Source organism: Hypomesus transpacificus, chromosome 13 (genome assembly GCF_021917145.1).
Source record: "Hypomesus transpacificus isolate Combined female chromosome 13, fHypTra1, whole genome shotgun sequence".
NCBI classification, from domain to species: domain Eukaryota; kingdom Metazoa; phylum Chordata; class Actinopteri; order Osmeriformes; family Osmeridae; genus Hypomesus; species Hypomesus transpacificus.
In genome coordinates this window covers 7,074,798-7,090,270 of record NC_061072.1, presented here as the reverse complement: position 1 = coordinate 7,090,270, position 15,473 = coordinate 7,074,798, and the positions used below count along the sequence as shown (strand labels likewise).

Genomic DNA, 15,473 nt, shown 5'->3' with positions numbered 1-15,473 from the left:
GTTCATCATGGGGGGGGGGGGAGCAGGGTTTTTTGTGCATTGTAATGTACTATGTTTTATGAGGCCGGCTCTCAGGCAAGCTACTTAGAATTTGACAGTTATCCAGCGCTGATCTTTTTTATGTCGTTACATCGTGAAGTGTAGATTGAAGTCTACATGTGGTGCAGTTACGTGATTGAAACTGCTTGGTAACAAGTTTTTTTTCTCATCTGTTCTCTTATTGTTCACATCTACGTCTTTGAAAATGACTTGCAAGGAATACATTATCTGATAGAACACAATGAGTAAGACGAAACTATAAAGTACATATGACCTTAGCTTCAATGAGATCTTAGCAACAATATCGGTTATACAGTATAACAATATATATGGTTGTCATAAAATGTAAATGAAACAAGGGCTAATGGTTGTGCTTGTACTCTGATAGGCATAAGTCTTTATTAAGTTATAAGTTATGTCATGTTTTATGCAAATGTAGCCTGTCAATGTTGTCTTTTATTTGCATAGTAAATGTTTACTCAATTTCCAGGTTCCACTAGGCTTATTTCAGTACAGTAGGCTACGTGTGGAATTATATGACCTTTCCAAATAAAAATTATTTGCATACTTTTTGCTCTATACTAAATAACTGTAGCCTACCGTTAATAAGTTGAGGTGACTATAAAAATCTTGGAATGTGGAATTATATGACTTGTTGAATTATTTGACCTTTCCAAATAAAATGATTTGCATACTTCATTTTTCTTTGATAGTTTGTCTGAGCTCTACTAAATAACTGTAACCTACCTTTAAGAAGTTAGGGTGACTTTAAAACTTTGAAGACTCAAAGTTTTCATCTGATTTGCGCCACAACAGCCAGTCATCTCCAGGAATGAACGTGCCCTGGGGGTTATACCAGAAAGCAGGTTATGCAACATAACCAGGTAAGTTAACCCACTAGCTGATTCACAACGTTGCAGCAGCCTACTGGCAATGTTGCTACAATGCTGGGTGTCAGCTGGGAAGTTAACTTACCCGGCCGGGTATGTCACATAACCTGCTTTCTGGAATACCCCCCTGGTCTACATGTTTAGGAAAACCCATGTTTTGGGGGGGATTTCAAAACATTTGGTTGTACCACAAACAATGGATAGATAGAAATATACATTTACAGACCACACCAGCAATGGATATCTTTTTTTAGTTTTACTTGAAGGTAGAAAAAGCATGAACGAATTAAGGAATGAAGGAGACGAGTTAGAGTAATCCAGGCAGAACACTCTTCAAGTGGCAGATGAGTCGTACGGTCTTGCATGGGCTTCTAGGAGCTTGGCCGATCCCCTTCAAGGCTGCTGGATAGCAGGAGGGGAGCTGCAGAGTAGAGAAGGGAGAGGAGGTTGGGAGGGGGTGAGATGCAAAACTAGAGGTGCGTGAGATACTAGAAATGCATGCAATATACCAGTACTGGTATATTGTATGCATGGCAGAGAACAAAAAATTATACTCATAGTCACACATACGACGGCCATGCAAGACGCAGGCCAGCCCATCGGGAGCTACTTGCGGTTCAGAGTCTTGTTCAAGGATACTTCGGCATATGGCCTTGGAGGAGTCGGGGATCGAACCGCCAACCTAACGATTAACAGACAATTAACTGCTACACTAGCAGAAACCAGCAGACTGTTGTAACATATTACAAAAGTGTATTTGTCACTAGCCTATTGATATTGCTCATAATATTAAGCTTTAACACATGATTCTATACTTAAGCAATAAGCCCCAAGAGGCCGTGGTTTACGCTGATTTTAGAACAGGTAGGGGAGTTGTTAGGCACGACGCGAAGCGTCAAACTTGCAGACAAACTTACAGGGTTAATACTGAAGACATATTAGATAGTACCCAATTGCTGTGAAAGTACCAAGTCAATTAAGTGAATCACCAAGTACAAGTTCAAGACAAAATCAACTTATTTATTATAGATATTTAAAGTGCAGGTGTCTGATGCACTCAAGTTGAGCATCTTAGAAAACTGGACAAAGAATAGAGGAATGAAGGGCAGTTAAACGGTATGACAATATGGGGGGTTTTACCCTCACAAGAAACGTCAGGGGGTGATAATCAACATCCTTTGCAAGCACAGAAAGAGGACGCTGCATGCTAGCTTTTGTTCAGGTCTTTAGATATAGGGCTCCTAGAAATGGCCTTAGACGTACCTCCGATTTTCCTCGTTCAAAGTTGTTTAGTATATTCAGAGTACTCCAAACAGTATAAAAGCAATAGTCATCATTATCTTTAAATATAGCTGCAAGCAGCAATGCGGGTTCCTCGGCAAAATATTATAAACGTGTACACTGTAGAAGATCGAGAGTAGGGCAACAGGAGAGCAAAACTACTTCATGATTGGCCAACAACAATACAGTAGGCTAAATGGGGACTCGAAGTCATGAGCATAAGGTTGCTAGTTAGTCTCTCTATCCTCTCTGCTACACACCAACTGTTGCATTTGTAGGAATAGAAAAGCTACAATCTTATACTTTACAGGTCACAATCCCAGCCCATTGAGCTAATCTCAATTTTGGATATTGTCACGTTCAGTTACTGTATACAAAAGTAAGCCGTTTCTCCTGTGGTAAGCGTTGTTAGATACAGCCAAAGTTGAAACAGCTCTAATTCTATCATATTTTGACATACCCAGGTGAAATTGTTTATGGTTCTTCAGAGTGATGTCATCTTGAACCTTATTAGGTTTGAAAAACCATTAGTCAAAATGATATTTGATTTATTGACACAAAACAATTGAGGCAATGTGGACATTTACATAAATACACTTCTTTCAGCCATTTTGTATTTGATTCATTTCCCCAAGTAAAGTTTGGAAAGACATCAATTCTACACATTTGTACAAAATTACAAGTCAATTGGACCTTTGGTTTGGGAGGAGACCAATTTAGAAGGTTTTTGCAAAATGTCGCTGTACAGGAAAATCCATCATGGCGGACCTTATGGGTTCTTGAGGCTTTATTGTTCCCCATGAGAAATAAGGCATGTACACCAATTTTCAGGCATTTTCGAGTAATGGTGCGCTGGGGAAATCACGTAGACTTTTGGTGTGGCATATAGCGCCACCTATGGGCGTACGTGGGCCATTAGCGGTCTGGGAGGAGTGAGTGACTTGTACTGGAGGAACCCTAACTAATTGCTGCTATGACAAATATACTATGCTGCAATTTACACTGAAACAAATGTACTTATAAATGAACATAAATACATTTTTGACAAATTGCTATGCTCAAATAATTTCGAAGTTATAGAATCCTCTTGCATGAGCAAACTGGTAAGGCTTGTGTAGCTCTGCTGTAATCCAGTGATGTAGACCAAGCCAAGTTTTGAGTGGTACTGTAATATCGCAAAAGGTAAAGGTTACAGTACTGCCATCCTATAGTATGTTAGACAAACGATGCCTTTACAATGCGTCTAAATGTAACATTGGGTTGCATTTCACATGGTTCAACCCATTAGTGTGTTCTCCTCGTGTCTTTCAAACACATACTTATTGATCCGAGCGTCCATAGTGCTTCCTGTCCCATTAGTGAAAGAGGTTTAAAGTACTTCCAAACTTTAAACAACAACACAGGCATGGAGGATGTGTGTATGCTTTCCTTTTAACACTCTTTCAAGATGTAGCCTACAACATAATACGGCATGCTACTAATATGGATGCGAAGGGTAATAATAATTATCTTGAAGACTGCTTATTTCATCTGTAAAATGTACTTTTCAAGTCTGTAATGGTTGGCCTATCAACTATGCCAAAACTGGAACTCCATACATTGGGCCTAACTTGGTCCCTCGTTTTCTTAATTCTTGTTCTCCTGTTTCCTGTTCTCCTTCTTTCAGACGATAATATTTCTGGGTAGTATATTATTTCTGGGTAGTCGTCGAAAATGAAGAGGAATCAGAAAAGGTTTTGGATGTGACCTTAGTCAGTCCTCTAATAGTTAACTACAAAATCTGGGTTTCTAATTGCTAATGATCATCACCTGTATGACTTGAATTGCTGCCTGAATAAAATGCTGGTGAGTCACTGTAGCAATCAGTGAGGTGAATTTATTTTGTGTGGGGCAGTGTGGGTTTTTCTGACTAGAGCCCGATCTCTTACAAGCAACTTGATCTGTCTCTAATTTGACATGATGCATGCATTTGAATATCTGTAAGTAACTTTAAAACAATCTTTATTCTCTCTAAAAAGAATATGTCTTATGTATTTTGTACTTTCTTAGCACAACATGGATTGTGATGCTAGCTGTTGCAGTTTCTGGTCAGAAACAGACAAGTTTAAGTCAACCTTCACCACCAAGTAAGGGTCTATTTTAAGAAGCTGCACACTTATCACATACACCATGGTGGCTATGTTTAAATTTAACCCAACAATCTTCAGACAGTGGTTTACGTTCCGACTGTCTTGGAAATGTCATGCGGCTGAGTTTGGATAAGTCTCTGGCTGTTGGGAATCTTCTTGAAGTTGATGCCATCAGTAAGTATCTTGCGTTTTATAATGTGGTTCTGTGTTGAGAGCTTCACCCCTGTATGCTATTCTTTCAGATGGCACCGATGTCATACCGCTGACTTCCAGACTGGCTGCACAGTGTGGATACAGCATGGAATCTGACCCATGGGGAAACACTAAAATATATTCCTCCATGTTTGGCTGTTATGCTGGAAGCAAGGTCATTTTAAATCTTCCCTCTCGCCATTTTGTTTTTTTACTAAATGAATTTAAAGCTGATCCCAATTTGGGTTTTTCAGGAGGCTGGTACATTCAGCCTTGGACTGAATCTCAGAATGTCAGAAGATCTTAAGTTGGATGAGGCCACTTATGTTGTGACAAAAACATGTAACTATCAGTCAACGGCCACACGGCACATTCTCTGTGAAAGGAACTATATAGAGGTGGGTCATATCAAGGTTTAAAATCTAATCAGGCTACTTAAAACATCTGCACCAATGGAAAAGTGTTACTATTTTCAGTCTCTACAGTGTATGTCCCTATCTTTCAGGTGTCAACCCAGTTGTTCAAGCCTCAGATTGCAAAGAACGTACTGAGTCCTGATGACTTGACGCAGGATTCAGTGAAATATTATGTATGTCATTATTTAATTATTAATTTTTACACATGTGCAGTTGTATTAACATTTCTCCCTATACCACAGGCCAGTGCCTCCCCAAATGACATCTGGAAGTTGATGTTCTTTACTCCTGAACCAAAAGTCATGCTGCTCAATGAGGCCAAGAAGGCTGGCTATGGTGTCAAGTCTACAGAGGATCGCTTGGTGCTGCGAAGTCCCTTCAACTCAGCAGCGACTTACATAGAGAATGTTAGTAACTGTCCACAGCAATTGGTTCCTGCAATTGTTATCCATCTAAATATCTATTCCATTAGGTGGCTGGGGTTCTCATGGAAGTGTTCAGTGTTAGCACTTACTATGTACCCATTTATGGCTTTAACATAGTGGATTCTGATGCTGCCTGCCCTACTGGTTAGTGTGCTTCTTAATATACATGTTAAGTACAAAATTCACCTTTTTGTCAAAACTGACAATTTGAGTTTTTCACAGGTGGCTTGACTTTCACTGACGAGACAATCACTTGGCATGTACCCCGCCGCATCACACCTGTAATCAAAGGTGCCATTACAATATTGAATATGTACATGGGTATTGATGGACAGAGACTGAACCAATACCAGATGGCTGCCAGAAAATACACCTTGACATCCACAGAATCTCACATAGTCATTGAGCTCCCAATAGGAACACCTGATGGGTACTACAAGGTTGGTCAGTGTACTTCTTAAATTCTGCCTATTGCAAGTTTTTGCTTGTCATTCACTCATTTGCTTTCACTGCACTGCAGAGTCTTGCCCCAGATGATCAGTATCACGTCACCTTTACCATTGAGCCCATGTTGGAACTAGTGTGGCGTGAAGAGAGTACTCAAACTGACACACAATATAAGGTCCTCTTTCCTATTACAACTCCCCTGGTGTCCTGGCCTACTCAGTTCACAGGCAGTGAGTCTGAATCATTCATAATCATCCATTTAGGCTTTGTTTATGACGTCAACATGTACATTTGATATCCTTTTCGATACATTTCAGATGCAGTTCCCGAGGAGAGGTCATTTGAAATCCTCTTGGGAACTTTCCTGCCTGATGTGGAGCTGATCAACATCACCTTCAACACAGGGCTCTTTTCTGTGGCAGAGTGCAATTCAAAGGGCTTCGATGTTAAAGAGCACAGATTTCCAAATGGCTCAAAGTCTTTCTCCCTGAAAGTGCCCTTCTTTGAGGATGCAGTCCTTGCGCATGTATGGTCAAGTCATTTGAAGTTAATATAAAGGATTAATTTATTTAGATATTTATAATATAAAGGGTTGTCTTGTTTGCTCTTCTGAGTGGTCTCCTTCCAATACATGCAGAATCCTGAACCTTTGTTTACAACCTACATCCTGCCTATGACCTTTGGACTGCTCATCCTGCCTGAAGAAACTCAATTCTCCCATGTAGCAAAGGCAGAGGTGTCTTTGCAGGATGTTGGTGAGACATTCACACCCCTTCAGCTTTGTTGACGAGGCCGATGTGCTTAGTGCGTTCATGGTTTTGTTGACTTGTCTCCTTCAGTTCTCCCTGTGATTACTGGTACATGTGACCCGGGGTACTTCTATGTCACTGTTGGATATGGAAACCAAGGACACAATTTTAGAACCATGATTGGCAAGACTGAGCTCACCAGTGAGCTGGCTGAGACGTATGGGCTAGTAATCAACAGCACTCAATTCAGTTTTGTGATGCCGTACAGTAGTGCTGACTCCATATTTGAGGTACAGTGAACTTTCTGCCTTCATCAACGCACAATTCCTGCTAAATATTGCTATGACAACACCATCTTGCTTTGACAGGTGGTTATCTCTACTTCAGTCAGAGCCAGAATTGATTTGGAGCTGGTGTCCTCCAATAACTGGAAGCTTAATGACTTCTCGTTGTCCTGCAGCTTTCCCTTGACCACAACTGGTATGTTCCAAGTTCATCGAAACATGTTCCCCTTCAATGATGGATAGTTATTAACTCTTTGTTCTTTTGTAGAGTGTTACTCTAATGGCACAATGACTGCCTTGGCTATAAAGGTGGAGTCTGTTCCCAATATGATCCTCAGTCATCTGACCCTGAGAGATGATTCCTGTAAACCGAAGTATAGCGACAACCATTTTGCTTACTTTGACTTTGGTGTGAACAGTTGCGGAACCACGAGAACGGTAAAATGGCTAAGGGGTTATTTAAAATGGACTTGTTGACTGCGGGGAATAACTCCTTTATTTTCAGATGTTTGGCAACATTATGGTGTACGAGAACGACATTTCCTTGGATCTCAAGAGATACACCAGCAGGTATCCTGATGTGGCATATTACAAGTAAGAATGCCTCCTACTGATTGGTTTTGGGTGAGTGAGGTTCCTCTGTTGTGGAAATTCACAGCTGTAAAACTTTCCAGGCAAACCGTTTCCTGCTACTATCTGGTTGATGTCACTGAGACTATGGCATTCCGTACCCAGCCGAGAGTCAAGGCTCCATCTGCTGAAATTGGAATGGGATATTTGATTGTCCAAATGAGATTGGCTCAGGGTAATGGAACATGAGGGTTTCCTGAAGGGTTGCCTTCTGTAGACCCCTGTCTGATTTACTTGTCTACTTTTCAGATGAGTCATATAAGCTGTTCTATCAGGCGGTGGATTACCCAGTGGCTAAGTATTTGAGACAGCCCCTGTACTTTGAGGTTGCGTTAACGCAGTCCATGGATCAACAAATGGAGCTCGTCTTGGAGAACTGCTGGGCAACCCAACACAAAGACAGGAGCTCTCTGCCTAGATGGAACCTCATTGTTGACAGGCAATTTTTAAATAAAAAATTCCGAATTGCGTCCCACTCTTATCTTGGATTCTTTAGTGACCGTGACCGTCTTTTCTTTTCAGCTGTGTGAACCTCGACGATCTCTACGTGACAGTTTTCCATCCTGTGGAGTCTGACTCGAGGGTTAACATCCCTGCTCATGTGAAGCGCTTTTCTGTCAGCATGTTCACCTTCATTGCAGATGAGGTGGCTCTGAAAGAAAAGGTAAGGGACTTTACTCACGGGCTTACTTGCAACTAGATGTTTTGGTAATTTTGTATTATCCCTGTAGATGTTTGTACATTGTGATGCTGTTATTTGCGACTCCAACAATCCACATGGAGGATGTATTAGTCAGTGCGTGAACCCCACAAAGACTGGTGCCAAAACATACCGGACAGCTGATCTTAAAGGTGACGTGAACTGGGATGGAGGGAAAGGGATGGATGACTGGGAACCACTGAACCATTAATCCTATGTTTATTGTTCCAGGGTCTGGAAATATTGACTACCAGATGCAAGGTGAACAACTTTCCTCAGGATCTATTCTACTCTCTGAACCTGAATAAAATTTTATGAAGTAAAAATTTGTGGCTTTGAAGTATTTTTTGACTTTACCATTTCTATTTTTGATTATATGTAACCCAGGGTTACAGGGCACAAATTAATTAAATGTAAAATATAATTATTTAAAGAGTAAAAAATAACTATATTCACAAAAGTAATATACAAGAGCTATTATGTATTTGTTGATTAAGAAAAGTGATGCTAGTGTGGTTTGGTCCCAGGTTGATGCTGTGGATCCATATACATTTGTTTTTATGTTGGGATAACTTGCTGTGTATGGAGGATTATAGGGGCCAAAACTAAATAAATAAATACTTATGATAAATAATTATATAACACAAAGCTTAAATAAATGACACAAAATATATGAATGTTACATGTATTTGTGTGTATATATGTTTACGTTTTCATGTGTTTACATTTATTAATTTATACTTACATTTATTCATTTATACTTACATTTATTTATTTATACTTACATTTATCCACGGTGAAACTTCCTGCAGCAAAATAAATCTCTCGTCCCCCCGTCACAAAGTCAGGGGGCGGGTCAAAGCCTCTGATTGGTGGTTCAACTTGAATCGACTGCTTTTGACTATTCCAAGGTGGCAGCACCTTGTGCGGATTCAATGAATGAAATATTGAATGCTACAGTGGTCGAAATGTTGGCGGAAGCTGAAGAGATGGAGGCACCTGCCAGTTCACTTTTTTTTTTTTACATATATTTACATATTGAGAGCTTCGCTGAAATTATAGGAATGATATTGGCCCTAACTGACACAGATATCAATGAAAATGTGTTCAGGATCCTCAGCGAGATGATACAGCATAGGGGTGGGCATATCGATCTTAAGACCGACAGTGGCCGGGTTGGGAAACCCGGCAACTATCGATACCAACGTTGGTATCAATAGCCTGATTGATAGCGTGATATGATCGATACTTAAGTTTCATTCCACACTGAGTACACAACTCCCTTTACATCATAGTGGTTGTGCAAACACCGTCTAACTTCGCTCAAACTCACTTTGCCCCTCCACTGCTTTTCTAAGCCCAAAGTATCAGTATTGGCAATACTGGCCCTGTATTTACTCATTGGTATCGGATCTATACCACATCGTGCAGTGTCGCACACCCCTAGCAGCTGTAGAGTGAGGCGATAGAGGATCCCTCTAGCTTGAAGAGAGCTTGATCGACTGGTTGAGCCTGCCTGGTGTGTAATACTGTTCATTCACCAATCAGAGGCTTTGACCCGCCCCCTGACTTGGTGACGGGGGGACGACAGATTTATTTTGCTGCAGGAAGTTTCACCGTGGATAAATGTAAGTATAAATACATAAATGTAAGTATAAATAAATAAATGTAAGTATAAATAAATAAATGTAAGTATAAATGAATAAATGTAAGTATAAATTAATAAATGTAAACACATGAAAACGTAAACATATATATATATACACACAAATACATGTAACATTTATATATTTTGTGTCATTTATTTAAGCTTTGTGTTATATAATTATTTATTTATCCAAGTATTTATTTATTTAGTTTTGGCCCCTATAATCCTCCATAATAATCCTCCATAGCTGTGGGTGAACGTGCATCTTTCGGGGTGCAGGCGGGAAAGTTTGGGGTCTCGCGCGCTCTCGCGCGGAGAAAGGAAGGCTAACCGAACTAGACGAGAGACTAGAAAGAAAGAAAAACAAATAGCATTTTACTGAGAAGAAAGAGACGAAGATATTGATTTAGTTAGCTAATAATATATGTTATTGTTTTGTGAATAAAGTATTGATTGAGAGAATATTTGTTATTTTGTTATAGCGAAAGTTGTTTTCCTGAATTGTTTTGTTTTTACGGTTGGCTAGCCGAAGAAGCTCTGCTAACTACAGTACTTTTGGAGAACTGTTAGCCACCTCATCTGTGTCTTTTTTTTCCCCCAGTACATTGTTCTACATTCCTTGGGGAAAATCCAGCGAACTGACTTGGATTTCGTCTGCTACACCCGATCGGTTCTTTGAGTACCAGTGTTGGAGTGGAGTGTGAACTGGAAAGCCTTACCGAGTCATCTACAGTACGGGTTGCTAGCTACTGTAGCCAACAATCTGCTGACTGCCTCTGAGAGATCAAGCAGAAAGAGCCTTGCTACGACTGGTAGGACAAGAGCCTGATTCTATTAGATTTGTATTTTTTTGACTACCCTGGAGCCAGACACTTGGAACTGGACTGATCACTTTTGTGTTGTTTTGAAAGACTTGTACAAAATCGTTTGTGAGTGCGCGTGAGTTCACGCTGCAGCACTGTGTTTGTACCTATGCTGTGATGTAGAGATGAGGTTGGAGTGAGGCATTTTTTAGAATTGGTTATTCTACTACTTGACTTGTGTATTGATATATTTGTTGTTTTTTATACTTGTACTTTCAATCAAATCAATAATCCCCTCATTTAATTAGAGTAAAATAATATCCAAAAAGTCAAGCGTTTTCCAAAATAAGAGTCCCACAATCAAATCAATATAATAGTGATAATCCCATAGATATTTTAAAAGCAGAAATATACCATAAGATAATCAGAATAAATAGATAAAACTTAAGGGAATCAGGGAGAACAATTAATTGACACTCACATTGATTTGGGGAGTTACAATTTTTTGTGTTATTGTCATTAAGTCAATTGAAATTGTTGTTTGTTTTGTTAATGTATTTTTTTCATGAGAAGGAAAAAATAAAAGGGAGGTAATAGAGGAACAAAATATCAAAAATAATAACAATTCTATTACCTCTGAAATATAGCCAACGTGTTTTGTGTGTTTCATTCTGTAGTGCAAACAGTACCATCTTTCCAAAGAACCACATATTCTGATGCATCTCCCATTGATCATCATATTATTCTCTGTAGCGGTGTTAAAGTTAGACACTCGTTACATATACACCCATTTACAACCCCCCCCTCACTGCTTTCTTACCCTCAGGCAGGGTGGTTAAGATTAGGTAATTTTCTCTTGATGAGTTAGTGGCTACACAGCCGGCAGTTCTCAAATCAATCTCGCGGTGCTTTGATGGATACGTCCCAGTGACCTAGCCTTGGTGCAGTCTCAAGTCAGACAAAAAGTCTAACCAAAATTCACCGCTTCAAGTCAGCGGGCTGCGGCGCTGCATGAAGTCAAACGCACCAACTATTACATGTTGTAGGTTTTGTTTACTGTTTTAATGTGACACTGTGTAACCCACTAAGCTTTTCAAAAATCAACCATTAAATGAGTAAACATAATGTGTACTTTTATTGACAGTGACCTTGCATGACAGTCCAATTTCAGACAAACTTTGCTGAGGACCAACAGCATTGAAAGAATTTCATTAAATGAGTGCGTGAAGGGGATTTGTGGGTTTGCAAGGTGATCCTACAGTGACAAGTTTAAACTTTTCATTGCTGTCCCATCCCATAGCTTGTCATGAACTAGGATCCTGAATGAGAACATCAAGCAATAGGAAACCATGAGTTTTGGAGCTTTTAGGGTTCCAAAACCTCTGGAAGCCTGTAAACATTCCAAATCAAGGGTAGGTTCCAGTCCTCTAAAGCACTGAGTTCTTCATCTCTCTCTTCCCTTTTCCGCTGCTGGAGCAGCAGCAGCCGAAGATCAGGGCAAAGGCCACCAGAGAGAGGAAGCCCCCCACAAACACCGCTATGACTATAGCGCCACCTAGCGCCCAGGGCTCCACCTGCATGCGGCGAACGGCCCAGTGCATCCAGTGCTCGGGTGACCCTGCTGAGCCGGGCAGGGCTGGGACAGTGCCTGGGACACTGGAGTGGGAAGAGAGAGTTTGGGGGTCAATGGGTTGTTTGTGAGGGCTATCATTAGTGCATATGGATACGTGGTATACAGTATGAGGCCTTAGCTTGATTGAGTTGGTGCTGTAATCTTTTCTGAATGCCCATCACTGTGCAAGGTTTTTTCACGATGTTCAGTAGAGATTATTGCATTGACTTTGTCACACCCAGATATCATTTTGACAAAAGCAAATTGGAAACCAACAAAACAAAAAATTCATACAAGATTGAATTAAATAATGTACACAGATTCCAATGTATTAATTGTCTCTCTCAATCCTGAAATTTGATTATTGATGTCAGAATGTACAATCAGGAGAAACAACAATCTGTGATGTCACAATGTACGACCAGGTACAATCATGTCATCACTGTTTCCCTTCAACAACTCACCTCTCCAAAGCCATGTTCTAGTGTCCGCTGCCTGTGGATGCCACTGTTTGGGTTCAGACAAGATCAGGGAACACACAGTAGGACTAAGACTCCCTCACATGCACTTAACACTTCCTCGACCAACACCCCACACTTCAACGTCCGTCCTCCCTGTCTGAAAGCCCTCAGGGTATCCTGTGTGCGGTACGGTCGTTCACTCCAATATTTGGTGTCAAACTCCTCCTTGCTCGAGTTTGACCAAGGACTGAAACCGTGTGTGGTTTTCCTGTGAGAGTGTTGTGTGGCGTCGCAGGAGATGCGGGTTAATGTTTAGTGGTCCTATTGACTCTGCTGGTGAGGACTGATAAGGGCTGAATAGCTGCCTGGACTGAGATAGGTACCATGGGCACCAGTGGGACGTGTGCAATGGGAACGGTCGTAAAGGCTGTTGTTCGACAAGCTAGTAAAATAGATTGATGTTAGGTTACGAAGTGGATGATAAATAGCAGTGTGAGGTTTGCCTCTTCAGATATTATTATGTTTGGTTAGAGTGTCACCATACAAAATCCAGTGTATCTGAGTACAATGGCACGAAGCGAGGTCAACTTTTTTCAATTCATTGTTTAATGTACCAAATACTGTATTTCCGCATAAACATTAAGAAAAGCTAAACTCACAATAACGTTGTTCCAATGAACCGCTACAACTAGGCAATATATCCCAAAACAATCATTTTAATAAAAAATACCACACTATATCTAAGGTAACAGAGTTTACAATTCCCACAGTCAAACTTTAACACTGTACAATTTGCATTCAATTACAAACTGTAACTTTATAATACTGTGCAAGTGTTGTTGGCAAAACCGGTGCCTGTATTGACCAGTAGGGGACGCCCTCTGTCTTAAAAAATAACACAATTACGAAGCTGAGAAAGGTTGACCACATTTTCCCTAGAATTTCCATAGGGGCCATCTCAAAGGGGAGCTGGCATGGTTTCGACGGTCCGGACACAGAAACAGACAACGTGCAGTTGATACAAGATAGAAGAAGATACACCTTTAACACGACATGAGACAAGATAGAGGCCTTTAACATGGCATGGAGTCTTTCTGCTCAAAGCTCAGTTTTATTTTCTTCCAGCTTCTGGTCCCATTGCAGTGAGGGATTGTTTTTTTCAACCCTGAGTGTAATGTGTCCTTGCATTTTTTCTTCTCCCATTGTTGATACGGCTGGTTCCCTTCTGTGCCTGAGCTCTCAGCTCCACTCTGCAAGGTTGCAGAGTTGTTTAGGTTGCCTAAATCCAACACTAAAACTGCACCCTCTCCTCAATGCGCCCTTCCTGGAAGGCAACACTAATGTCACAGGTACATACGAGGATGGCGATTCACATTTCCAGTCTGAAAGCCTTCAGCAAACCAGACATGTATTGTATTTATACTATCTAGAGGGGGGGGAGAGAGGAAGGATGCAAGTGAAGGATGCAGCGTCTGTGTTGGAACGGGGCCGGCTGTGCCCCCTCAGGCCTGCAGCAGAGGCTGCACTCTGGAGCCCTGGTACTTGGGCTTCCCACAGCAGCAGCAGTGAACACAGGCCAGAATGATCATGAACAGAAACGTGGCTGGAGAGGGAGAGAGAAAGAGAGGGTGAGACAGATAGAGGGGAGGGGGGGGGGGTGAGAGAGTACAAGACAGAGAGGGGTAATTCATGCAGTCGTGACTGATCACATATGTTCACTGTTGTGATTGCCTTGTCAATGTCAGTATTAAGATCTGCTGTGTGTACTCCTAGCATTGAATATGTGTTGAATATGTCCTATTCATGTGCATCGTTAGCATTGGCATTGACCGTCACCTCTCCTTAGTGATGTCATCACCCTGCATCAATCGTTTCAAGGTGGTCTACCACAAGAGCTGTTGGCTATGTAACTCTTGTATTTGTACTATAAGCACATGACTGAATACCTTGGTGTTATCAACCGTGAATAACAATTGAACCCATGTGGACACTCTTTTGTCTAGATACAACATCCCAGAATAAACACAGTCTTCAGAGACTCACCGACGAAGAGGATGAGGATGAAGAACGCGCCCACCTCCAAGGGGTTGGCCTGGGGGAGACCCTGCAACTTGGTCCACACCTTCTGGAAGATGTCTATCACCTCCTCCTTCACCTCCATCCTGGGTCTGGCTGGGCAAGGTCAGGCAGAGAGGGCAGACCGGAGGGGGTGTCCCTGGACCTCGGGGTCGTCAGGTGACAGAGGAGCGGGCTGGACTGAAGATCACAGGAAGGCAGCACCTGCAGACCAAACGGTGGAGGAGTGTGGGTGGGATGCGAGGGGCCTCCAAAGAATCCCTCTCTTCCTCCTTCTCTCTCTTTCTCTCAATCTCTCTGTCTCTCTCTTTCTCACACACAAGAACACACGCAGTGCGATGTCTGTTTTGTCTTATCCTTTACCTAAATGATTCCGTTGAAAGCAAGTTTGGTCATGCGTTTGTGAAACCGTATGTTGCATTTGAAACTCTCCAGTTTAGTGGAAGTTAAATGCAGGACTCTTAACCAGCTATCCAGCCCCACCTTGGTGCACTGCGTTTTCATCCACTGTAATGGCCCACAATTATTCTCAACCCCCGTGGTCTACAGACGTACGAATATATACGGATGCTTTTTCATTACATCGCAGGACCACTAATTAGTACCTATAGTACTGGTTTGAGTCTTGTGTGTGCGCGTGGGTTGTGTATGTATGTGTGTGTGTGTGGGCTGTGTATGTGTGTGTGGGGGT

General features: G+C 41.4%; 1 protein-coding gene across 1 annotated transcript; it reads left to right on the top strand.

The window, feature by feature from the left end:
- Window positions 1–4,074: 4,074 nt before the first annotated feature.
- LOC124475835 lies at window positions 4,075–8,490 on the top strand. Its single transcript, XM_047032676.1, has 21 exons — window positions 4,075–4,189; window positions 4,260–4,336; window positions 4,418–4,513; window positions 4,582–4,706; window positions 4,786–4,929; window positions 5,037–5,120; window positions 5,190–5,354; window positions 5,420–5,516; window positions 5,595–5,812; window positions 5,893–6,049; window positions 6,137–6,345; window positions 6,457–6,574; window positions 6,659–6,858; window positions 6,937–7,048; window positions 7,121–7,290; window positions 7,358–7,446; window positions 7,527–7,657; window positions 7,732–7,921; window positions 8,005–8,146; window positions 8,214–8,334; window positions 8,414–8,490. The coding sequence occupies exons 1-21, from the start codon at window positions 4,167–4,169 to the stop codon at window positions 8,488–8,490; spliced, it is 2,745 nt and encodes a 914-aa protein (XP_046888632.1). The 5' UTR covers window positions 4,075–4,166.
- Window positions 8,491–15,473: the final 6,983 nt, after the last annotated feature.

Bases quoted from the DNA above. Each gene is read 5' to 3' on its own strand.
- LOC124475835 (XM_047032676.1), top strand. From the start codon at position 4,167: ATGATGCATGCATTTGAATATCT. The intron at 6,859-6,936 runs GTACAGTGAACT...TTGCTTTGACAG, and splicing joins GTGCTGACTCCATATTTGAG to GTGGTTATCTCTACTTCAGT. The intron at 7,447-7,526 runs GTAAGAATGCCT...AAAACTTTCCAG, and splicing joins CCTGATGTGGCATATTACAA to GCAAACCGTTTCCTGCTACT.